Source organism: Passer montanus, unplaced genomic scaffold (genome assembly GCF_014805655.1).
Source record: "Passer montanus isolate IOZ18808 unplaced genomic scaffold, ASM1480565v1 scaffold205, whole genome shotgun sequence".
Taxonomy (NCBI): Eukaryota; Metazoa; Chordata; class Aves; order Passeriformes; family Passeridae; genus Passer; species Passer montanus.
Genome location: NW_024366648.1, coordinates 42,075 through 68,584, shown reverse-complemented (window position 1 = coordinate 68,584; position 26,510 = coordinate 42,075). Strand labels below are relative to the sequence as shown.

The window sequence follows — 26,510 nt, the reverse complement described above, 5'->3', positions numbered from 1 at the left end:
GCTCTCCTTCCTTCCCTTCCTGTTTGTGTGTTGCTGTGAGCCCTGTTGTCATGGGACTCCTCTGCAGTGCCATTTGTTTGTCTCTTCATCCCACCTGGACTTTGCCTCTTCCCAGTGCTCCTGCCTGGTGCTCCGTGCATCTCCTCTCTCCGTGGCTCAGGAGCCGTGGCTGGCTTGGCTCAGCACCACCCAGAGCTTCTGCTCACCCTGCACAGCCCCTGGGGGCCCAGGAACCTGGGAGGAAAAGGAGGCTTTGGAGCAGGAGGTCCCCAGCCTGGATTCCACTGCTGGGGCTGTGGAGCTCCCTGGGGTGGCTGTGCAGCACTGAGCTGGCCATGTCCAGCACCCTCAGCTGATGCAGTCACACAGAGCTCACAGAGCTCACAGAGCTGACGCTCCAGACGTGTTGCAGTGACAGCAGGGTGGACAGGGCACAGAAGAGCAGAGGACTTTGTTCCTTCACAGGTGCTGGCTCAGGCACTCCACAGCCAGATGAGGGCTGTATTCCCCCCCAGGAGTCCCAGTCCAGGTCTGACCAGCAGCAGTCCCTGGCTGGATCCCTGTACCCCTCTGCCTCCATCCTCCACAGATCCAGGAGCTTTGATTTTGTTCTTGTCCCCATTCCTGTAGGGTACTGAAAAAAAGCCCAGCCCCAGCTTTCCAGCTCAGCCTTCACAGCCACTGTTTTTGTGAAAAGATAAGGAAAACCAGAGAGGAGATTTATGTGCAACTTCTGTTTGGCTCCAGAGCTCTGCCATCAGTGGAATGAATGAGGGAGCTGTCAGCTCTAGGAGAATACGAAGTGTTAGTATGCAAAAGGAGCAAAACTCCAGCAATTCTCATTGCCGAGCTTTCTGCACCCCGGTACAAGCTGTTTGTTAGGCACTGTCAGGTCTGGGAGGGCTGAAATAAAGCAAATGCCTGGTGTGCATGTTTGCATATCAATAGCAGAAGGGTTTGCTGGCTCGCTTTGAGGCAGAACAGGACAGACCTGGTGCTGCAGGTCGGGAGCAGCAGCAGGGCTGAGACCCCGAGCCTGCAGTTGTTGTTGTGTGTGCTGTGCAAGCTTTCTTCTCTGCTGAGCCTCAGATATTTGTGTGAGTGCTCCAGCCTCCCCACAGCACTCTGGGTATGGTTACATCATCCTTCTGCTCTCAGCACCTCAGCTGATCTCTGTGCCCGCTGAAAAAGGATTCCAGCACCCAGCAAAGCACATCCCAGCTGCTCCTGCCGGGATGAGCTGCTCCTTATGGAGCTAAACTGGACTTCTTCAAAGGAATCCAGCTTGTGCACCAAACCAGCAAATGAGAATTGTTTTCTTCGTGATTAGATTTTAATTGGATTGTGAACAGCCAGGTTTGTCTCTTTCTCCAGCCTGCCTTGGCACACTCAGTGTGCCTGGGCCTGTCATTAAGAACTGTTCTGGGAGCTTGGGCAGGGAGCCTCTCATTGCTCAGAGTATGAACTGCAGCTCACAGTGCAAGTGTGACAGCAGAGATATGTAGGAAGTTGTTTTATTAATCTGTTTCAGTTTGAAAACTATTTATCTGTAAATGGGAAAGCAGCATTCAAACCCAAGGCTAACACTATATATCTATATATCTATATATATCTATATCTATATCTATATATCTATATATCTGTATATCTGTAGCTATATCTATATTTCTGAAGGATATCCTTTGGTAGGACCCTTCAGGTCTCCAGTTTGGTGTTGGAGTAGGGCAATCCATGATGAGATCATTCATTCATTTATTCTCTGAAGGAAAACTGGAGAGCTGTGTACCTTGATTTATTGTCATGGTGCTGCTCTGTCTCCCTTATCTGTTGCTCAGAATTCAATAGATAAAGCTGTATATAATGGTTACTGCCTGGATTGACTTATTTCTTGGCTGAACCAGAGACGATTGCCTCTCTGCTAAATCCCACTTTCAGCTGGCTGATGTTTTGGAGAGCACAGAGCAGCCAGTGGGTGCCACACAGATCATGGCAGGACCAGAAATCTAGCTCTGGGGAAAAGATGCTGTGTCTGCTGGGAGCCAAATGTGATCTTGGGCACAGGCTGCATTCCTTTGTTTGCTTGTAATCACAGTGGAATTGTGCCATGGAAGAGATTTTATTTCGAGTTGATATTTTTGTATGAAGAACGTGTGGGTGTTTGAACATTCTAGGAAAAGTGAGCCACCCTCGCAGGGTATGTTTACCCAGTCTTCTAAAACGTTCACTTCCTCTGACATTCTTATTTATCTTGGCACATGAATACTAAGTCAAGCTGTTTCCCTTTTCCTGAGCTCAGTGCTTTTGAAGGAAGCTGATGTTCAGCCTTGCTGAGGAATTCCAGAACCCTTGAGAGGAGGAACTGGACAAGGAGAACAAGGCCGTCTTGTGAGAGTGTCCTCCCAGATTTTCTGCTTCTCACAGCAAACTAAACAAAATCTCAGCTCAGAAGGACCATGTGATGCCAGTGCTGCAGCTCTGATCCCATTCTGGATAATATGATTACAGCAAGTTTAAAGGTTAACCTGTGTGCTGTAAATATATCATCTTATTATATGAATTTTCTTATCCTAAACCCGTCTAGAAAGGATGAAACAGCATTTCTTAAGCACTTCACAAGGCCTGTCATTATAGTGGAGGTTTCTTAGCAGTCTTGAAAGCATTTGAATTACTGTATAATGATATTCTGTCATCTCCTAGCAAGGCTCACACTCTAAACACTTTTACACACAATAGAAATTAAAATGGAATTGAGTAAATTCTGTCTCTCAGATTCACAGGCTGTGTAGTGATTGTCTGGGTGCTCTGGATTAAAATTAGGTTTGTATCTAATAGAGCTGGGTTACTTGGAGTAAGAAATTGTAAAATGTGAAATAGTAGGTCACACGTAGAAAATCAAGTAAATGCTTTCTGTACACTTTTTTAAAAGACTCTGCATTATAGGCACAGGTTTGGCTTTATTCTTTTTCTGTGCTTTAGCATTTTGAAAAAGGAAGGGGTTTTTTGCTGTAAATATGTAGTTTATTGGGTGAAAAAATACATGTCATGTAACAAATTTTTTTCTAAAAATGTACAAGTACAGTAGATGTGGTGGTGTGGGGGTCTCCTGCACACGAGCCATTTTCATTATCTCAGTTGATCCCAGTTCTCCAGCTGCCCAGGAGGTTGCCCAGGAGCTGTTGGTCTGCTCTCTCCAGTGTTGCACCTGAGGAAAATCCGTTGGGATCATACCAGGAAATGCAGGCAAAAGCAACTCCTTTGCGTGGGGCAATGATGAGGTTACTGGGGCACATCGGAGAAAATCTATATTTTGATATGTAGCTCCTCTGCAGGGCCAGTTCCCTCTGCAGTTGCCTCCATGGAGATCCCAGTGAGAAGCTCTCAAATTGATTTCCGTCAGTTCCTGGGTTGGGAGATGTTTTCTCCTCTCCAGGTTTGTGCTGCTCCTTCCCCCCATCATAACTGGTCTGACTTCAGAACTTTCAGGACCGAGTTCAATGTGGCTGATCCTTCCCTGGGGATGTTTCTTGGCTGGTTTTGTACCAAGGGTGGTCTGAAGCAGCCCCGGAGGGCAGCGTGAGGGACACGAGTGGGTGGGTCAGTGCTCCTGCTGAGCTCTGTTTAGAGCACCACCTCAGTGCACCCTTGTTCCTCACCCAACAGTGTTGAGTTTGAGGGGTGGGAGATGCAATTTGAGGCAGCTGAAAGCAAAACAGAAGACCAGGATGTGTATCTGAGGGGAGAAACCTTTGCACGTTTCAAGCATAGGAAGGTACAACCCTGATTTGAGGCTTTGTACCAGGGGCAGCAGAGGGCAAACCTCAGGCTGGTGGGTGCTGAAAGGTGCTGCCCAAAGGTTTCTGTCTGCTCCGGGTGTGCAGAGACCCTCCCTGCTGGGACACACCTCTGGTGCCTCAGTGGGAAAAGCTGGGGAGAGGAAGAGGGACTTTTTGGGGGAGTTTGATCTGGAGCAGTGGGTAATAATGGTCAAATAATGAGTATCTGAGTCCTTAAGCCATCAGACACAGTCTGCCAGGAAATGCAGCAGGTGCCATTCCTGAAGAGGGGGAATTTGCACTGGCTGTGTGATACTTTGTGTTTGTACCTCCCAGTCTATTTTGTGAGCAGCCTTAATATTGACAAAGCCGGTGACCTTCTGAGGAGGTGTGGTGGGCATCTTCCACACTTATCTGGAGCTCTTAAATGTGCATATGTGATCTTTCACAGCTTCAGATTGGTGTGTTTCAACTCCTGCAGTTCCTAGAGGAAAAAATGCCTGGCTGTTTTCATGCATCTGAACATTTAATGAGAGAGTTTGCCTTGCCTGATTGTACTTGTCACTGCACTGTCTCACCAGCAATAGAGACACTAATTTGTGACTGTCCTGACAGCACAGAGCAGAGACTGCCTCGTATTGTAACGTAAAAGAAAGAAAGGCTTGTGGGCATGAAGTGGAATGAAAATACTTGAGATTTCATACCACACTATTCAGCCCTTCCTGAGCATTTTGCTGGCTGTGGTCTGGTTCTGGCAGGTACTCTGTCTGCAAGTGTTCTAGAGAATCAGAGCTAACGGGAATGAATATTTTAATTGATCCTTTCAGCTGAGCAGAAATAACTAGATGATCTCGGTTCCCTAAATAAGAATAGAAAAATGTGTGACCAAAGCTGGTCACACAGCAGTCGTGTTCCAAATGATTGGATCACTGCAAAGAGCCTTCTTTCTTTAAATAGCCACCCTATTAGCTGAAGAATGGTAGGATAGCTCTGGAAGGCATTTCTGTGACACTAAATGATGCCTGTGCAGGATCCAGCTCCCTTCTCAGAGTCTGACCTTCATCTGCCCAGTTCTGACAGCCCCATCGTGAGACAGCCTTGCTGGGCCTGGCCAGCTGAGACCCTTTGAGGGAAAGGCCTGTGTGGCACAGCCTTTTGGTGCAGAACCAGCAGCTTCCTGCCCCTGCACACTGGTGGGATCACCTGGAGATGATCCCAGGATCACCTGGAGGGGTTCCTTTGAGACCCTTTGAGGGAAAGGCCTGTGTGGCACAGGCTTTTGGTGCAGAACCAGCAGCTTCCTGCCCCTGCACACTGATGGAGGGGTTCCTCGCGTGGGGCAGCTCAGCTCAGCACTGCAGCTCTGAAATAAGGCACGGTTTTATAGCCCTTACTGTGGTCCCAGTTGTGTGAAGAAACCACAGAAGCTGCCTGCTGTTGGACAGGGGCTTTCCTGGACAAACGTTTCTGCGTTCCAAGCTGAAGTGGCTCCGTGGTGCTCCTGCAAAGCCCAGCAGCCCCCGTGTGAAGCAGCCCTGGGCTGCCCCTGGTCAGCAGGACCTGCAGGGGATGTTCTGCATCAGCTCACTTCATCTGCAGGCCTGGCTCCCACGCTAAACCAGTAATTTTAAACCAGCCTTTACCTCCCACCCCCGTGGCACAGCTGCCTTGTCAGCATGGAGGAGCCGCCAGGCAGTTTCCCTTCAGTGCAGGACCAGTTTTAGCTCTGCTACAGATTCATGCCAAGGCTCTCTCTACAACACAATCAAGAAGGGTTTCTTTGTGTGGAAATACCTGTTTTGTTTGGCTGCCAAAGCACTGCACATTTATGGACCTCTAAATTTAGAAGGAGGAATTTTTGGTTAAACTAACATATGTTTATTTCTCAATATAGAGATCTGAAGCAGGACTTTACAAATGCAGGTTTGATCCCTCTCAGTAAGGTTCCAGAAGCATCCTTAGAGGACTTGAAATTCATTTTTCTAATAACTGAAGTTCTCCCTCTCTTCATTTTTATCACAAAAAAAAACCAAACAAAAAACCAAACCAAACCAAAACAAACCAAACAAAAAAAAAAACAAAAACAAAAACAAAAAAAACCAAAAAAACCCCAAAAACAACAACAAAAAAACCAACCCCCCCCCAAAAAAAACCCCAAAAAACCCCCCAAAAAAACCCTTTTAGCCAGAGTATGAGGAAATACATTTTTAATATTCATAAAATGCTCCAAACAACTGCTTCCTTTTATTTGCCAAAACAGGGTGGAGTAGTGAGTTTTGTGGTTGAGATCACCATCACCAAGAGGGATGAGGTATTGGCTTGATGATGATGTAATCCTAATTTAATGTTCATAATTTTTTCAGAAATTCTATAAATTTAGTTCAGATTGGAAGAGAATCCTCAGAGTATTTTTTCCTTGCAGCCTCAGCACACAGGTCCCTCGTTACCTTGTGCAAAACATCTGCAATTAAAATTCCCTCCTGAGCACGAACATTTTTGTCCTGGCCTGGTTGCCTCTGCAAGCTCTGAACCTCTCCCAGCCATCCTGATGATGAATACAAATCATTTCATGCTTTTATTTGTCAGCACATTAAAGGGCAGGAACAAGAGAGGGAGTTTAATTTGGAACATAATTGGTTCTTTTGTGGATCCGTGATAATTAAATGTGCCTACATGGACAGGCAGCCAAGACAACACCGTCCTTACTCACTGTTGCTTTGCTTCAGAGCAAACTGCGAGGAAAATTTGAGGCAGAGCCCTTTTTAGTGCCAGCACTGTGAGATTCTCCTCTCCCAGCTCCCTCCAGCTGTGGCCTGCTGCTGACCCTGAGCTGTCATTTGCAATAGGACTGAATGCCACCTTCCATGCTTTTCCTGGAGTGAGCTGGCGCTCCTGACAGCTGGACGGGAAGTTGCCTGATGTGATTACGAGGAGGGGAGTAGAGAATGGACATTCTGAGTGTCTGAGGAAATGCTGCTTTCTGAAATCTTACATATTTGGTTGGCTTCTGGCTGCAGATTCTTCCCGTCAGCAAATCCGAGGAATGCCTTTGCCACGCTCTCTTGCTTGGCCAGGATTAAGCTCCAAGTGTCCAGCTGAACCAGACTAATCCTCAGGCTGTGCTGAATGAACTGTTTGTAGGCCTGTTGCATAACCAGTTCAGGGAGACCGCCCGGCTGGAGGAGGTTTCCCCTTTCCAGGGAGAAAATGATGCCTCAGGTTTTAGCTTTTGTGTTGTTCACGTTCTGTGCTGCTTTAGTGTGTGGGTCTGGGCTCCATGTGAGGGGATGGTGAGCTCTGTGCACAGAGCAGGGAGACAAAACAATTCCTGCTCCAGCTGGGCACCAAGGACAAATGATCCAAATCTCAGCCCAAGAGCAGAAACCCCGTGGGCTGGAGAGAGACAAACAAGGATGGGACTGCAGGGGCTGCAGCTGGAACTGGACAATGAACTGCAATCTGCAAATGGAGCAGAGCTGATCCTAGGGAGAGACCCCATGAGCAGTCATGCATTTTGGGACCATTTGGGTTCATCTTGGGTGCAGCCCTGGCTGGGCTCTTGTGCTGCCCAAGGTGGATCCATTGAGACCTCCTAATAAATTTCTACTTTATTCTTTAACTCTGTCCAGCCTCTGTTCTAGGTCAGCCTTCACGAGGTATCGCCAACACCCTGGAAAGCTGCTCCCACCCTGTGTCACGGGCAGACCCTGGGACAGATCAAACCCAGGGGGCCCCAGGCACCCACATGTCCCCTGGGAGTGACCTACAGAAGGTGGCTGAGGTTTGCTTTGGACACCCAGAGCGTCTTCCAGGCTGTGAGCCCATCTTTGGGTCATGACAGCAAGGCAGAAAGGGGTCAAATTGTTGTTCCTGATTCCTGAAATTACTGCAGGCTCTACTGGGTGGGAAAAAAGTTGTGTTTTCCCTGTGGAGGAGCTTGGATCACCTGGAGTTGTCCCACCTGCCTGGGCATTGTCCTGCTGAGCTGCTGCAGCATCAGTGAGGAAGTGGCCACTGTCCCTCACAGAAACCTGCCTCAGGATTCACAGATTCACACAGAATCACAAAATATTCTGAGCTGGAAGGGACCCACAGGGACCACCAAGTCCTTAAGAGAATGGCCCATCCAGGGTTGAACCCCCAGCTGGTGTTACCAGCACCCTGCTCTGACCAGCTGAGCTCTCCCCTCGCCCCTCCGAGGCACAGCAAAATACCAACATGTGTAGAGAAGAGAGGAGGTCCAGGGAAGGCTTTCAAAACAGAGATGTGACCTTTTCTTCACCTACATCATGAATTGGCTCCCACAGAATTTATTTCATGCAGGTGGGAGGGAGGGTCAGGGCAAAGAATAGGAGATATTTCAGTTTTACTGAAATTGGCTCTTCTGCGAATGGGTTGACATGTGGCAATGCCCATATCCAAAATCATCTCATCCTCACTGTGCTGGGCTGTAAAACCAGGAGTACCTCCTAGACAGAGGATCATAAAGAAAACCTAATCTCACACTGGGGACTGGGCAGTTTTATTGTTCCTTCCAGAAAGCCAGATGAGACCTTGCTCAGTTTCTATTCCAGTGTATTACCCACGTGTAAATAAATTTGAGGTGAGGGCTTTTAAATGAACTTTTACAGCTTGTTTTGAAGATAATGGAAGCAGATTAACAATATAAAACTTCTACAGAAAGTGCTACTTATTATCATAGGCTTGACCTGAAGATAAAGACAACCTGGAGGTAAGGACAGGCACAGGGGCTGTGGGGAATTGGTGCAGGTGAGGAGCTGTTGAGAGCTGGGAGACGTTTGTGTCTGTACACATGGGCTGAAGGAGAATATGTGAGCATAAGAACATTTCCTAAAATAGCCAAGCAGTCCCTGCAGTGTGTGATGTACAGCACATACTGTGGAGCTTGGTTATCTTGTAAATGATTTCTCTTTATTATCATGCACAGGACAGAACTGTGTACAGTGTGCACTGCACCATTTTGGGCACCTGCTAAAGTGAAAACTCAGAAATAAATGTTTTTGCTTTGGAATTCATTAAAGACCTTTCAGCTGTTGTAAGGACACTGCTTCACATGCTGCTCTCAAGTCAATTGCAGCATAATTTAAAACTGCTGTTGCATCCTGGCCTGCACTGCTGTGTTGTTGCCCTCACCCTTGGGGTTTGAGAGCAAGTACATTCTGTAGAGATAAAAAAACCCAAGCATGTCGTGTCTGTCTGCAAAATTACATGTACACATTTAAAATCAAGGGACTAAAGCACGGGTTTAAAAGCAATTTAATCAATAAAGGGTTATTTACCCTTGAAAGATTTAAGCATAACACCATGGGTAATTCAGGGCCAAGAGGACTCTGTAATTCCAACAGTTTATAAACCCCATTACACAGCATTTTGTATTGTAGTGAAATAACTGGAACCAAAGAGCCAACTGGATTCTGGGCATCCATCACCTCATAAATGCAGTCCTGATAGTTGCAATGTTTGTTAGAACACCATATTTCAATTCTTCTGTTTGTGAACTAAGTCAAAGCTGCCTTTTGGACCTGGAAAAAGACTGCAAAGCCTCTTGGGTGATATTTTGTAATTACCATGGTGCACCAGTATTTAATGAGGGGGAGAAGACACGAGGCTTTCCCTCCCTGGAACTCTTGGCCTGCAGCAAAGCACTAAAACTGCAGATTTCTGCTGAGCTGCCCCTGTTGATGGTGCTGCTGGAGCCTCCCATCCCAGCCTGAGCAGGCAATTAAAGCCTGGGGAAGCTGGATAAAAAATCAAGCATGGAGCTGGTTGGGAGGGATGGGTTTCTCCCACTGTGCAAGGCAATTAGCTGTAAATTGTACTTAAAGAGTTTAATAGCACAATATGCAGCTCATCTTCCCTTTGCCTGGGTGTTTATACCTGAGAAATAGGTTGTGATGTTGTTGTTTATTTACCGGTCTGGAAAATACCTTCATCAACAAATTCTCTTCAGAGATGCTATGACAGTTGGGTGATGTGTCAAATCAGCAGGTATTTACTGCTGATGGTGCAGGAGTCGGCCTAGGCAGAATGGCAGGTTGATTACAGGGAAGAGTTTTCTTTTTCCTTCCCATTTCATACTGAATGCTTTGCTTTTTGTGGTGCTTGCTCTGTGTCACAGCCTGTGGGGACTCTTTTTCTTCTACGCTGCCTTCTTTCCATGCTGTCATTTCCTTACTTCTCTGTTAAGTGACAGATGCAAGGGAATAAAACCATCCCCACACATCACGCTAGTGAGAGCAAAGAAATAAATAAAATAAATAAAATAAATAGTCCTCTTTGCAGTGATTACGAAGGCCTTCCGTTATCCCTTTGCCATGCTGGAAGTATTTGAAATAAATAAAATAAATAAAATAAATAGTCCTCTTTGCAGTGATTACGAAGGCCTTTCGTTATCCCTTTGCCATGCTGGAAGTATTCTTCATAAGGAGGTTAGATTTTAGTAATTTATTGCATAACTTCCCATTTAGCCATGTAAAATGTTGACTTTGAGTGACCACTGACCTGGAGGAAGGGGATATTGAATTAATAAAACTAATATTATCATTTGGGCTTCCACTTTCAAGATTGCTGCCAATACCAAGCAGATTTTTTGGACCTAAAAGTCATACATTGAACTGAGACTAGAAGGGGTAGCAGAAAAGACTTTGAATCACCTCTGATCACTTCTGGCTTGTCCTGCTATTTTAACACTTTGTACATCAGAATTCTTCAAATATAGCTCATGACTTGCATGAAGATGAAAATGTTATTCCTGTTCCCTCAGAATTAAACATTTACAGCTGCAAATGGTGTCTTTTGCATTTGTAAATTTTATCTTGTTAATATTTATAAATCCTTCAACAAAATAGGCTTGCACATAAGGCATTAATGTAGGTTTTATATTTCCTTACAGAGTGCCTTAATATAGTGAATACAAAATCTGAGTTAGAACATGCAGTAAAAAAAGAACCATTAGTTTTTACTACACGCAGAAGGAACAAAATAATTACAATGTGATGTGTTTATTAATCTTATAAAATTCAGTCTTTTCCTTCTGTTGTTTGGAAAATATGAACAAAATAGCACAGTGGTTGTGGCTCTCATCAGTTGGGATTCCCAGCTGGTGGAACTGAGATTTCAGTGGAACTATCAAGGTTTTTAAAATGTTGGACATTGCTGAATGCATTTACTGTGGGATTTTTGCCTCATTTTCCAGTGTTTCATTTACTTTGGCTTCAGCAGGATCACACCTGTTTCATTATTCATCTGTTTGTCAAGAGCAACTCTGAAACAAACCATATTGGAAAAAAAAACCAGCTGTATAATGCTGCTGATAATGATCTTGGGTCTCATGCCCTGAAAATCTTGTTTATCCATATGTATATTCATACAACCAGAATACCCTCTCCATCTCAGGGTAAGGCAAAATCCCTAAAGATGATTAAACCCTTAGTTCAGGGAAGGCTTTGTGAAAGCTGCTGTGTGTTTCCCCACACTGCAGCAGGATGATTTCAGTGCACATTTGTCTGTGAACACGAAGGGACCTCATTTCATCATTGTGGCAGTGACTGTACCGCGCTCTCCTGCCAGCAGGAGGAAGTTCTAGCAAGCTGCATCTGAGAGATTTGGGGAGAAACGTTTCCCAGAGCAAATATTGATAGACTCTTAATTTTCTAAACCAGCACAACGTCAGCAAAATGCGTGGTGTGTCACCTGATCTTCAATTCTGCCAGGTGGGAAAATGACAGCTTCATTACAAAACCCTTCAACGTCCAACAGTGCTGAAAACTGGCATCAGGAAAGGTCTGGCTCTTTGTGCAGACTGACCTAAATGCTCTTCAGCAGTGTCAGGTGAAATAATAACCAGTCTGCTTGGCTGCAGGATGTTAATGCTAAGTGCCAGGTTTACATGAACAGAAAGCAGCAGAGATAGACATGCCTCTCAAAGCTAAATTGTTTCCTCTTTCGTCAAGCAAAGGTGGTTGAGTTTTATCTCTTATGTTCTTATAGGAGCTGGGTATAAATACAGAGCTATTTCAGTGGAGTCTTTGTTCCAGCAGCTGTCTCAAACCTCTCAGGTTATTCTGCTCACTGTCAGCTCTGTGGTGGTTTTATCCTGCAGGAGGAATTATGGCACCATGTTGCTTGGTTCAACCTGAAAGGCCACTTGGATTATTTATACTCTAGCCTTTCCCTGCTGCCAACCAAAATTGTACATCCATGTCGAGCCTTTTATTGGAAATCATAAACTTTATCTGTTTTAGTGTAATTAATTGGAAAACCCATATTATTTTGTACCATTTAAATAGAATCAGATGAAGAGGTTGTTTCTCCCAGCAAACTTCCACTCATTTTTGAGATTGCATCCTACTTACAGAGCTTTAGATTTACAGCTTTTTAGGAGCAGTTCCCAAGAGCTGCACACAGATTTGGGGTTTATACCTGATGTATGTTGTGCTTTAGCCATAAATAGAACAAAAATGGTGAAGATCAGCATCCTCCCCTCTTCCCATGCCAGGCAGTGGCAGCTGCTGAGCAGGCTGCTCCCTTGCAGCTGATGGTGCCTGTTGTTTGAGCCCATGGAATATTAGTATTATTTCCAAACTGGCTGCAGTAGCTGGGCTTTGAGCACAACAAAGTAAATGGATCAGGTTTATGTAACTGCTGTGTTGACAGCATGGCAGAGAGAATCTGGGTGGCTTGGTTCTAATAAACCACTGGGGTCCAAAAAGAGAGAATGGTGCAGAGAAGAAAAACTTTCAAAACATGGTTAGTTGGTGTACCAACTGACAGTGTATACTTAAAATAAAAATTACATCCTAAATTCTTTTACCAGAGCAGCCAGGAAGACTTAATTTCATCCTCATGCTCATTTTTGTTTGGCCTCTTGATGCAAGTATGACTGACCACACTTTACAGAAATGGGCCAAGAGGAGAATGCTTTTTGTGCCTTTGCCTTTTACCCAGAGGGAAACGTTCTAATGGCTTTGGTAAATGGATTAAATTGTGTTTTGAGTGGTGCAGACTCGGAACATTCAGTGTGTTTCCGGGTGCTTCCCTCGCAGAGCCTGACTCGCTCCAGGCGTTTGTTCCCCATCTGGGATTTTGCCAAGCTCCTCTCCTCTAGCAGGGCTGAGCTCTGGCTGTGGTGACCAGACATCCAGACAGCCTGGTTAGCTGCTTTTAGCTCCAAACTCCGCTGCTTTTCCTCTCATGCAAAGTCAGATCTTCTCTGCTTCCTCCACAAACACAAAGGGAATTGTCACCTCCGAGGGAGATGCTGTTCTGCCAGCTCCAGCTGTACATGTGAGTCAGCATGTTCTGGGAGCATAAATGCAGGGATATCTTCTCCAAAATAAAACCCCCTGAATATTTTGGAATGCTTGTTGTCTCCCTTTTGCTGTTCCTATCCCATAGTTCTAGATGAGCTCATGTAATGCTTTCTGTGGAGTTTGTGTGAGGACATGGGCATGTGGAGCCCTCTTAGCACAGAGGTGAGTTTCCTAAGGAAAACTGTATTCTGGATGGAGAAAATCTGGCATGCAGTTGGAATTAATCTGAGTAAAGAATGAATCCCTGAGACTTTTCTATGGTAATTTTCTTAGTATGATAGTATTAATCACAGACAAGAAGTTATTTTTATTTTAAAATTTTGCAGAAGTATCTGGGCTTCATCAGGATTAAAATAATTAATCCTTCATTTTTAGAAGTGAAATAATTGAAGGGCGTATGTGCCACCACCACTGTAGCATTATGCCATGGACAGCATATGCAGGGATTTTCAGCAGATTTCTGCTCTAAAGTCCATCTTGGATTCTGCATGGAATATGGTTGCAGCGGGTGCCTGTGAGGCTTGAATTCATCGTGCTTTGAATGTTTGGGGTTCTTTTTTGCTCTACTTATATTTGTTTGCATTGCAGGGAGGGTAAATCCAGGTCTGTGGACAGGCAGGTGTTTGCTAGAGCTCTCAAGGTTGTGTTTTAGAGGAGGTGTAGATGAAGGCCAGCCTTGAATATTCTGTCACAGCGTGGAAGGGTCACCTTTGGTGTTAATGCTGCCTCTTCCTTTTAGCAGTCCTAAACTGGAACTTGCTCTCAACAGCCCTAACACAGAGAACTGTGCTGCTGCTCTGGTGTGTGGCAGTGTGAGTGCTTTCTTCAGAGTTAACCAAAGCCCAAATCCCAGCTCTCAGCTCTGTGTCATTGAGTCATGATGGCAGGAACTTCAAACTCCTCCTCTCTTGGGAACGGCTCCATTGGTGCCACTGGCAGTATCCATTCCAGGAAAAAAAAAAATCAGAATTTTGGATTGTCTATCAGGTGATCTTTCCACGTTGTTCAGAATGTGCTTTTTGCTGAAAATTTCAAAAAGAATCCATTGGAAATAACTCCATCTTGGACTGTTCAGGTGTTTCATTCCTTTTGTGTTGTGGGGGAGGTTTTGGGACAGTAGAGAAAGGGATGCTTTAAGTATTTCTCCATTGGTGAAAGATAATTTGATGACTGAAAAACCCCAAACCACAACAAATACCTTCCTGCTATCAATACCCTCATCCCCAATAGCTAGAATATGCTGTAAGTAGATATTTAATATAAAATAAATGTAAGAAAGCATCACTAAAGAACTTCAGGATGGGCTCTGCTGGTTTTATAAGCAACCTGAAAGCAAAATGGATGATCTCGTTTCTGTTGAGCACAGGCAGGTGCTTTGTCTAAGCTGTGTGGAAAGAGAACCCTGTAAAGAAAGGTGCATCTTTGCTGCCAGTTTTAAGTTACTTGTTGAAATTCGTTGTGGTGGGTAACAAAAGCCCGTGGAGTGACATGGGAGAGAAGCTCCTGGAATGGCTGTAGAGCAAGACCTAATACAGTTTGGACACACTCCACTTCCTGGGCAATTATTTTAGTAAAACTTGGAGGGTTTTGTGTTGTCAGTTGAGAGTATCAGATATAGAGTTGCAAGATTAAAAGTTCTTAATTTCTCAGATTTTGGTGGTATTTTTGGTAGGAAGAAAAATAATTGTAAATCAAGTATGCCTGGATTTCTTGAGATTAAATTTTAAACAGATTGAGCAATACTTCACATTTCAATTACTTTGCAATTCATAATTTAAACGAAAGATGGCATAATATCCAAGCTGGTGAACCAATCAAGGAAATGGAACAGGTTTCCAACACTTCTTGTTGAGCTGCAATTATCTTCATTTTTCTTCTGTCTCTAGCAAGTCAGAATTCTCTCCCTAGAAGTAAACACCAGGGTTTTTAGTTGATAACTAAATGTGGAGGTGCTTGTCCTCCACTGTTTCCTTTGTTGCAGTGGGTTGCAGACCTCAGTGTGCTGGTTTTATGTTACAGGCTTGAGGCCCAAAGCAATACTCATGGTGAATGTGATGGGGGTTTGATACAATAAATATTTTCTATGTCCCTCCGGGCCTGTGAATGGGTTACAGGGCCCAGCTCCCTGTACATCACATTTGGGTGATGTTCTCTGACACTGCTTGGAGAATACATAGGGGAGAATTTGAAGACTAAAATTTATCCCAGTGGTTGTTCAAGAACTGAATACCTGCAGCATCTGGGAAGGGGTTTGGTGACCAGGTGTTAGGTTGTGTCACCTGTGGTTTCTCCTGCTGGGGTCTCTTATCCATGGCCAAGTTTGCACCTTAATTTGGGATAGGAGCTCATATCCACAGGCCATGAAATGTTGTTCATACTACAAACCCCCTGAGGATTCCAAATGGCTCCCCCTCTCTGAAACAGCCTCTTCCATCCTCAGCCGTGCTGTCAGCCCCTGTCGGGCTCATGAGGATGGAAAGCTTTCTGCTGTGGTTTCCATAGAACAGCCCTGACTGGAACTGCATCCCTCCTCTCCATCATCCTCTGCCCATGGTGGCTGGTACCAGGAATTGGCTGTGCTCTGCCAGTTCACCCCTCGGCAATCCCATCAACAAAATAAAGTGTTTCTTGTAATTCAGTTTTCTGGCTTCTCGGCAAACAGAGCTTTGAGCACACTAGGATAAATCCTACCCTAGAGGAGGAGGAAATCTCTCTGGTCAGATAACAGAAAATACAAATTGATTAAATTGCCAGTGCTCTTGCAGTCCTGTGTGTACTGAAGAGTAGGAGGAGGAGGAGAGATTGGAGTCCCTTTGAGTCCAGAGTATGTTTCCTGCACGTTGATGAAGATAAGTAACATTAATATAAACTGATTCACTGAGTAATCTTTGGGGGATGCCAAAGATCATCCATTTACAATGCATTCTTTGTCTCTTTTATTGCCTCAGGGGAGTTTTATTTGCCAAGATACAAACTGTAAGTTCGTATCATGGGCACCTAGACTGGGGGGTGTGGGGAGGAAAGAACATGTGATGGTAAAGCAAATGAATTCACATTTCAAATTACTTCCTGTTCCTAATCTCCAGATTGGTCCAGTTTTTCCTAGGACAGCTGGGGTGGTTCTAGTTGAAAGTTAACTCTGCATTTGAAAGGATACCTACCCTTAATTGTGCTATGTAATTAATTAACATAATGGATTTTAATTTATTTTTTGTCTAAGATTTACATGAGACTTAATTCATTAAATGTTTTCTGTGAAAGGACAAAAGGTCAATCAAAAGTTAAAAGTGAATTTCCACTTCAATGAATTTTCTCTTCAGTGCTATAGTTTATTACAAAATAACCTTTCTGTTTTGGGTGTGAGAAATGTGATTTCTTTTGCCATTTTTACCTTTTAAAGGCAGTGATTTAAAACATGTTTTGTTTTATGTATAGGTACCTTGCCCCACATCTTATGGGTCAGGTGGTGGTTGGGGGTGTGTGGAAATACCACTTCAGAGGAGGTAAAAGGAGAGAGGGTGCCCTGTCTGTGTGCCATTTAGTGACACCATTCTGTTCTCCCCTTAAGGCAAGAGAGATCCTTTGCTTTATTTATCCAGTTTCAAAACAAGGACTGTTATAAGGAACAGTTTTAAAAGATGAAAATTCAGCACCCTGATGTCTTCGGTGTCAGTATGCCGTCGTGCCAAAGTATAACTCTTGTTATAAAATTCAGGAGCTATGCATTTCCAAAAGGAAACAAAATATCTCTTGCTCATCTGTGAACAAAGATCTACTGTGCATACTCATGTGCAAATTGTACCCAATTGTTGGTATTTTGCTAATGGTGCCTAGGAGAGATTTAAGGCAAATCTGGGTGTTCCCCACGGATCTAACACTGGGCACACACATTTCTTCTTCCATTTAACATATTGTTAAATCAGTTATCTGCACCAAAGAGTTGGAAAGAAGAATTTTCCTGGTCCTTTTTTCCCTTGCCACGCTGTGTAGGTCAGTGTGATAGAGAAAACAATGTGAAGGCGTCACGTGTGCATCTCTGTGTTCTGGACTAGCACAGTCAGCAGGACTGGTGCCAAACAGCAAATACCTGTCTCCTTAGCTTGGATTGATCGTTCTGTAAATGCCCTGCCTCTCAGTCCCTGATGCATTGCATGTAAAATGCAGCAGTGCCATTTAGATGTGGTATTTTCTGATTGCTTCTTCTCTCTGGTTTAACAGTGGGTGGAAAGATAATACAGTGTTATCCCACCCTTTCACACCTCACCTCTTTTTCCAAGTTTAGATGGATGGACAGTAGATGTATTTTCAGGTTATGGTTGGGATGGGGAGCTGCCTGGAGCAGCCAGTGGGATGGTGGGCACACACTGGTGCTCTGTCTCAGCCAGTGGGCACACAGAGGTGCCCTGCCTCAGCCCTGCTGTTTTGGGTGTGAGAAATGTGATAAATGTGTCAAAAATCTTTTGACATTTTTGCCTTTTAAAGGCAGTGATTTAAAACATGTTTTGGTTTATGTATAGGTACCTTGCCCCACACCTTGTGGGTCAGGTGGTGGTTGGTGGTGTGTGGAAATACCACTTCAGAGGAGGTAAAAGGAGAGAGGGTCAGGCTGCCCTGTCTGTGTGTACCACTTCAGAGGAGGTAAAAGGAGAGAGTGAAACCATTTAGTGAAACCATTCTGTTCTCCCCTTAAGGCAAGAGAGATCCTTTGCTTTTTTTATCCAGATTGCTTTTTTTATTCCAGATTTTATCCAGAGCTTGGGCAGGATGGGCTGAGGTGCTCTGTCTCCCTGTGAAAGCAGCCTGAGCTGCCCAGCCTTTTTTCTGAGAGTTCAGCACGTTCCATAGAGAGGGCACTGGAACTTGCTGTGCTGCCCTCCAGGCTCCAGTCAGGAAGCAGGAACAAAAATACTCCTTTTTTATGCTCTTCATTCCGCTTTGGTGTGGAGTGTTTCTCCAAGGTGTGTTGTCCTTGTTTCCACTCCTGTTTTTGTTTACACCACTCAAGTTTATATTCCCCATAAAGATTACCACAGAAAAGGTCAATATTTGTTGTTGCTTTCAGCTAGGATTGAGTTTTGATAGTTCTTGAGTGTGGACTGAAGTCGCTGTGTGGAGGCTGAGCTCTGTTAGCACAGTGGTGTCACACACACGCAGCTGTTCCCTGACCTGTGCCTGCAGAGGTAACCTTAGCCCAGAACTCATTTTGCTGCATGAGCACTGCTGGGGAATGTGGGTTTGTTGGTTTGGTTTGCCATGGTCACCACCCTTTGCACTCTGCAGAAAGCTGCAGCAGAAGGCCTCTGCTGCATTGTGTGGAAAGGGACACTGGTGGTGGCAGAGCTGCCTGCAGGGTCGCATGAAAGTTGTGCAATGCCAAAAAGAAGTGTCCGTAAATATTCCTGCATTTTAATCAAGTTTTCTATCTGAGTACTACAGTGCATCTCAGTGCTGATGTATTTGACACAATGGGAATGTAGATAAATATTTTTCTGGATTTAAAAGTAGTTGCACTGCACAGCAATGCACTAATACAGAAACCATGAAAATATTTCCATGAAATGCTTTTAAATCTAACTTTATTAGGTAAATAGTAAAACCTCCCTTATAATCGTCTTCTTACCCGTGTGTTTAAATATGCAGTTAGTGAAAAAGTTATTTCTTTACCTTAAAAATGGATTTTGTTAATTTAAAAAAAATTATTATTTATATATGGAAATTGCAGTGATGCTTGTCATTTTACTGACAGTTTAAACTTGGTGGTTGCTATTAAAATAAACAACAGTAAGACAGTCTGAGCTTCAAGTAGAAAAATTCCTTGGTTTCGAATGGTGCTTGCAGAAAGGCACTCATGGAAAATATGTCCTCCTGCATGGCACACACTGCACACGTGATTTCTGAGGGCAGCACATTATCCTCAGCCAGATGTCACAAATGCTGCTGGAGAGACAGTTCGGTCCAGAATCTCAAGTAGCAACATTCCAGTATTTACTTTAATGCTAGATAGTAATTATGTTCCCAAGCTTTCAGGCACTGTCAGTGGGGTTTGTAATTATTTTCACATATGTGTGCAAAGAAACACAATTCTTTATTTTTTAGAAGTAGAAAATATTAGTATAAAAAGTTAAAATCAGTCGTGTGTCTTTCTGCTTGATTTTAGTGTGTGCACTGAAGCTCATTCATCTCAGTAAATGTATGAATTGTTCAAACTGGAAAAAACCCCAAAACATTAAATATCAAGTAAACATAATCATTCTTTTCTTGTGGATGGAGAGCTTTTGAGATGCTGATGACATGAAGCATAACTAGGCAGTGTTTAATCTCACCATTAATCCCAGAAAAATGCTTTTTGCAGAAAATACATTACTACTGCCATGAAATGAAAGCAGGAAAAAAGAGGCGGCTCTGAGGAACCTTCTGGTATGGAATATTTTTAAAGGATGATTTGGGTTCAGTTGGTTTACACAGGGCAGTCAAGAGCATTAACCCAATGTGTGTTAGCTACCTGCATTATTTGTATCATCTCAATGTGTGTTTTCTGTCCAAATTCATGTCATGCAAGACATGTCATTCAGTAACAATTACTTTTTCAGTCTTTTATTATGGCTAAGTAACAGTCTGGAAGGGGGAGCCCATGGTTTCAGCTTTCCCTCTGTAAGGTCTGCTGGTTTAGAGCATCAGGATATGTTCCTTATGTCCTGAATTTCTGCATCCTGACCCCCATGGTTTCGGTGCCCACCCTTGCTCAGCAGTGGCACCAAACACGCAGCCACAGGAACCCAGTGACCTGGTGATGCAAATGTTTAGGTGTGTCCTGGGCTGTGGAAGCTCTGGATTCTGAAATGTTTAGGTGTGTCCTGGGCTGTGGAAGCTCTGGATTCCACAGAGAAGGTGCCACTCCACGTGAGAAGAATGAAGGAGCCACCCTTGTGCATATTTCATTGGAAGGAACAAAGGAGTTTTGTACATGTAAGGGTATCAGCAGAGCTATAATTGCAGTCACCTTGTATTCCTGGTACAGAGTCCTGCCTTTATTGCCCCACAAATTCAGAACAGAGATTTCCCTTTCTCTTTTACTCCATCTATGATTTCTGGTGAACAGAGTGGCTTTCCTGGCTTCCAGATAAACTTCTTTCTAAGGGGGTTCTCTGGCTCCTTGTCAGCCTCTGTACTGCCTTCGAGGGATTTCCAAGCATCCACTCTCCTTCTGTGCATGGATTTATGAAAAAGAAATGTTTCCTCTTGGAGAACCGCCCCTCAGTGCCGACTGACCTTTCTTGCAGCTTCTGCTCCTCAGGTATCGTTTCACTGCTGGGGTGAGTGGCAGCAACAGTGACAGCTGCAGAAAGGCCTCTGCTAAATTCTTTTCAAAGGGAAGTATTTGGTATTTGTACCAAAAATAAAAAAGTTTCATGTGCCTGTGGATCTGTGAAGAGAAATTTTAAACCTCTCAATAGTGTTATAATGAAATGCAGTTATCTAGTAATGGATTGATTTTGTGGAAAACCAAAACTGTGTCTTGCTGTGAGCTGCACTATGGGGAGCAGAGGCAGGGCCAGAGGATGAACACATCAGCTCAGAAGCAGCGTGAGCAGCATTTCAGAGCTATCTGAGAGACAAACCTAAATCATGTTCAAAAAGCTCTGCCTAATGTTACTTTTCCCAGTGCTGTTGCTGTGGATGTAAATAGTCAGGCAGTGCTATAGTGCACCACTAATACAGTTTACAATAGCTTCTAGTGCAAATGAGGGTCTGTAGGATCAGCTACCAACTCTGAGAGACAAAACCAGGTCAGAGTAGTGACAGCAGGGAATTTTCAGTCAGGAATCCTGGCTCTGGTCTAATGGTTTGACTGCAGTCAAAGCCTCTTTAGGCATTGTTTCTCTCAGCGCTGAGATTTTGTATATGTGCTTCATAACTTGCTGTGGTTTGCAGGGTTGCCTGGTTTGCATGCTCCAGCCTTGGTAAATCAGTGTGTCTTAGCATTTTCAAACCTTGTTATCATGTGGAATTTCCTTCTTTGTTCCAAAATTGCTGGTCTTATCCAAATCTTCTAGCCAGGGTACAGAGAGACTTTGCTGGAGAGCACAGCCTTTCTCTGGCAAGGTTTCTTTTGAGAACAAAACACACTGATCCAACAACACACGTTGATCTTTCCTCCCTCTATAGAGTGCAGCATCTTGTTTTGTGGGAGGGGATAAAGAAGCAGAACATGTAGATAGATCTGTTTCACTTTTAGTTCTCCCACTGCTCTGCAAGGCAACTGAGAGAAGTTACTCTAATTTTCCTCTGCTATGGTTTATAATCATTATGCTTCAGCATTCTCATCATTCACACAGCAATAAACTTGTTTAGGTTTTGTAAAGGTGAGGGGCTTTGAGAAACATGGAAGAAAAGCACCACTTTGGGTCTCCAAACCCTTGAAATCAGTGAAGATTTCCTTTGCCTTAAATAGACTTAGGGTTTGTTCTTTGGAGAGCAAAAAAGACTACAAAGATTCATTGTTTTGCCTTCTCCGTAGCAACTGACAGCATAAAGCCTTTTCCCAGATGTGTTTATTTAAATGCTTTATAAGTTCAGTTTAAGAAATGAAGTTGTAGTTATTGTTTTTATGCTGATTTTTGTGTGTTGGCATTAAAAATGAAATAATCTAGTACAGAGCCATGAAAAATGCAGAAATGTGTATGAGAAAAGATAAATCCACTTTGGGGGGACACAAAACTGGGGTGAGTACAGGAGCATGTTAGCTTTTGAAAAATTCCCTGACATACCTGAGAATTCCCACGTAATTCCAGGTCATGTGGGAACATTATGATGTTTTATATGGTTAGAGGATTGATTACTGTTCACTGATTGTTCTCACTGTGCACCAGAAGAGAATAATGTGAAAGAGGATTGTGCTCTGCATCCTTGAAACTGATCTATCCCAATCTTTTTTTATTAGGTGTACAGGTAAAGCATGGGTGGAGGGAAAGCACCATGGGAGGCAGGATGTGGGGGATCCACATGGGTTAGCATATTTTTTTCATTAATATCCCCTCAAATCCCACTGTGAGAGGAATAACAGGTATTTTGACCTGTATATGCAGTTTATTTTACAATGCTGCATGGCTGTATTTATACTCTGCAGGAAGAAAACTACTCCCTAGTAGTTTTTTTTGGGTTTTTTTTTTTTTTTTTTTTTGCCTGTGTAACCCTTTGCTTTTATTCAAGCAAAATGCAAAACAAATGCTTATTTTTCAGCCTTCTCAGATCTTAGAAATAACGGTTTATTAAATGTGATTAAAGTGGGAATTACCCTTTAAGCAGGGTCATAATTACTGTAGATTTGGATGGCATATTGTACAAATTGCTGTGTGCTCATAATTACAAATTGAGTTTGTTGCACTCTGGGGGTTTACAAACTTTGTTTTAGCCATTAACACATTAAATAGCAGTGATTTATGTAAATTACTGGATAAACCAAAATTTCAGTGTTGCATTTAATCTAAGGTTTAATTCTATTTCTGTATTAGAAATGAAATAGGTTTAGCTTAACATGGAGGGTTGAATGGTTTGAGTGAGTCATTCACTGCTGAGATATATTGTAGTTTGAGAGTGCTGTTTGTTGGGCAGCTGCCTGGAAACTGCAGTGGTGCAAAGTGAATGAAGCAGCAGCTGCAGTGAGTGAGCTGCTTGTCACAGTAAGCTCTTCCCGAGGCTGGCCAGCTTGCTTCACAACCATTTCCCTCAAACTTCTGGGCTGGTCTGGAAAGTGTAAAATCACGCCGTAAAATCTTTGTTTACTTCCTCTTTAGAGATTTCCCAGTTCCTTCATTTGTGCTTAAGTTGATCTAACAGAGCAAGGATCACTTTCTGTTGTGCTGTTGGTTGTGCTCCAATAAATTGCCAGGAATAAGGATAGTAGGACATGAAAAGTTACTTTTTGATCTCCTTACACCGCACTACAAATTTCCACAATATCTTAGTGGCAAGTCTAACGCTAGTTCAGTGTCAAAATAGCTGCAGGAGAACATACTTCCTACTGGTTCTGCCAAAGCTTCCTATGCGAAGTGCAGATCAATGAAGTGCTGTAGGAGCCCACGTTTGGCTCTGCAGAGAGCCTTTTCTTGGTAGAAAAGCCTCTCCTGCCCCTGTCTTCTGGGGCCTGAAACCTCAGCTCTGTGTGTTCAGCACCTCTGCCATCAGGATGGCAAAGAAACTTAGCTGCGTGCCACCAAAGATTGCCCTAAGAAGTCATAGGCTTTGAGATCTCTGCTAAATCACCACGTGAGACAGGGTGGATTGTGTGGTGTGGATTACAGTTATTGTTACCTGAGGGAAAATTGAATGTACACTATTGATTATGGTTGAATTAAAATGCTTTTGGAATGTTGAAGCATTCACAAAAAATCCCTCCAAAAATAACTGCAACAGGCTGCCTCTACTCAGAAACCACAATGTTGTCTGCGTAGTGCAGCAAGAATTTGTTTTTCTGTGTTTAATTCCCCCCATTGGAATACATGCAATATCTTAAATGCGTAGATGATTTGGGCATTTAATCTTCATGTTAAATGTTAACAACATATTCAAGCAAAAAATGAGTTAACAAAAACTTTGTACCTGAATGGTCAAAACTAAATTGGGAATTCTGGATGCTTGACATTGATGGGGGGGGGAAGGCCATCTGTAACAACTATCCATGCAGTGTTTGGAATGGGATGTGTTTATATTCCTTGGTTATTTGCTGATCTAGCGTGATCGTATCTGTGGAAGGAAGATTGTGTTTGAAGTGGCTTCAGGAAAGCACATTCTTCAGAAAATTCTGTGACTGCTTTGGAGGTCAGAGCTTTCCAGCCACACTTTCCAGTGTGTCTCCTTCCTTCACAGCCCACGCTAAAACTGTCTGCACTTGGTTCCTAAATGGAAACTGGTTTCCGAAGGAGAAGTTGACTTTTGGGAACTGCCTGTGTCTGTTTTGGATTTGTCTGTGTTTACAAATAGAGACGAAGCTTGATGCAGGAGGCACTGAGTGAGGACCAGAAAAACGTGGGATTGTGGATCCCAGACGTTCTGCGGGGAAGAGGCTGCCTGGATAATCATTAGATGTTGAAAGCAGGCATTGCAGCGTAAATAGTCTCTGGTTGGAGTCTTGCAGGGACATTCCTATGAAAACAGCCGGTGTAGGTGTGTCCTTCCTTAACGTGTTTGAGTTTCACTGAAAGCTAGTTAAACTCGGGCTTATTGGAATCTATGCCTAACACTTCCTTAGGAAACTATGCAAAACGCACACTCCATCCAAATGTTTAACTAAAATTGCCTCGATTCTTTTCACCACCCTGAAAGACGCCATCAGCCCTCATGGGATGTAGCAATACGAGGTATGTCCTATGCACATCTTTGCGCCGTGCTCCTCCTTGCACCCGGTTCTCCCGAGCGACACTTTCAGTTCCTGACTGAAGTTTCCCCAAACTACAGAGCTTTGTTGTGTTATTACAGGGTATGAAGCTGTGGGGAGGATGTTGCGATTTTGTTGTCGGGGGCCCGAGGTGCCCCCGGCCACGGTGAGGGCTGTGAGGGCGGCTGGCGTGAGGGGAGTTTTGGAGAACCGTGCCCGCTGGAGCCGCACCGAGAAGCCCGCGGGCATGGTGAGGGCTGCTGGAGCTGCTGGGGGGACGGGACCCTCGGAGCCGCGCTTATCCCGGGAATCCCGCCCTCCACGCGTGCGCTCTGCCCGCTTCCCTGCCTGCCCCGCCGCCGGCGGCTGAGGGGAGCGGGCGCGGGGCGGGGCGGCCCGAGGGGCGGCTATGGTGGCGCGGAGCTGCCCGCCCGACACTCCGGCCCGGCGATGTGGTGCCTGCACTGCAGCTCGGAGCGGGGGTTGTCGCTGCTGGAGCTGGAGCTGGAGCTGGACAGCTGGTGAGCGCTGCCGAGGGCTGCGGGGGTGAACCCCGCGCCGCCGCTGCCGCACAAAGGGCTCCGCGCCGCCAGCGCCGCCGCTGCCCGGGCTCGCTGTGGGGCGGTGCGGGAGGATGGGACTGGGGGATCCTGCTGGCACCCTTTTGTCCCTGGGCATTGTCCCTGGGGTCACCCCTGTTGTCCCTGGGGGTTGTCCCCGGGATGTCTCCGGGTCGCGGCGGTGGGGAGCTCGTTCCCCGTGTCCGGCTCGGGAGCGGGGGCAGGCGGACGCTCTGTGTGCCCTGCAGGAGCCGAGGGCTCGGTCATCTCCGTGGGTTAACCGCGGCCCCAGCGGCCCCGCTGCGACCGGCAGAGCCCTGGATCGGCAGCGGGCTGCGGGCTGAGCCGGCGTGTGCCGCTCCAGACACCCGTGTGTAAACCCTGCATTTCGGGAGAGAGCAAGGAATCACATGATTTGTGTCAAACCCGTGTGAGTTTGGCTGCAGAGCTCTGGTACAGGCTGTTCCCGGTGTCTGGGGCCGGCCGGAGACCTGGCCTTGGCCTGGCTACACGGGACGGTGTGTCACACTCAGAGGGGTAAATCAGCATTTGCCACTCGTGCCCTCAGCCAGAAAATAAGATAAAAAAAAAGTTTAGTTCTAAGGCATTTAAAGTACAGACACTTGAATAATTGCCGCAGGAGAAACAGAGTGGGATTTGTCATGTTAACACATACAGTCCCTATTGTAAGGATGTTGTTAATTACCAAAATAATGCATGTCAAAAGTACAGCAACACAGAACTCTGTTCATGAGCTGCTTGAAAACTCCAGGCACAAACGAGTTTTCTTCTGGTGTGATGCTGTGTGTGGATTTATGATAAACTAAAAAAGTTATCCTGCACTTGCAGTGCACTTGCAGAATGACTTTATCTCTGATGCATTGTGGAAGTTCATTCCACAAAGTAATTCAGCCAAGTGCTGAACTGTTTGACTCTTAAAGAATATTCAACTTAGCTAAAGATAGAAAACATCTTAAATTGGGTGTGGGCATGTGAGGAAAAATATAAAAGGAGGAAATGACTGGATTCAGTGTAACTATGTATGAATGCAGTAGTTGCTTGTGTAGGAAAAAAAAAGGCAAAATATTTTTTTATAAAGAGAAATGTTTCATAGTACAATTTAGTCATACATTTAATGATCCTTCAGCCCATTTTTTACCCTTAAGGAAAAAAATAATGAAAGTTTCCTGTGTGGAGTTGGCAATGTTTGCATAAGTGATGTTACCTTTTTGTGGCTTGCTAAAAACATAATTCATAACAGTTACTTTAGTGACAGATTTGCCTATTACACAGTAACGGTCTGTTATTCATCATTGTTTCAGACTTTTTTCCTCCATTTGTACATTGCTATGCACTTCCTTTCAGTTAAACTTGATTATTCTGCCTGATGTGCTAAAAGAGGAATTGCTGAGTACTTAGTTTGGATAGTTGTATTTAACTGTGTCTATTCTTGTGGTAGATATCTTTTATA

General features: G+C 44.4%; 1 protein-coding gene across 10 annotated transcripts in view; it reads left to right on the top strand.

Annotated features, from left to right (window-relative positions):
• Positions 1-26,510, top strand: part of IQSEC1 (IQ motif and Sec7 domain ArfGEF 1) — a 271,042-nt gene that overhangs the window by 202,898 nt on the left and 41,634 nt on the right. Inside the window, exon 1 of one of the 10 annotated variants that reach the window (XM_039708570.1) lies at positions 24,351-24,462. The exons of 8 other annotated variants lie outside the window; for them this stretch is intronic. In XM_039708570.1, coding sequence (XP_039564504.1) covers positions 24,443-24,462 — 20 coding nt within the window. In that variant the 5' untranslated portion in view covers positions 24,351-24,442. Of the gene's footprint in view, positions 1-24,350; positions 24,463-24,760; positions 25,001-26,510 lie in introns of those variants that run through there. One more of the 10 variants, XM_039708568.1, reaches the window with a different exon arrangement.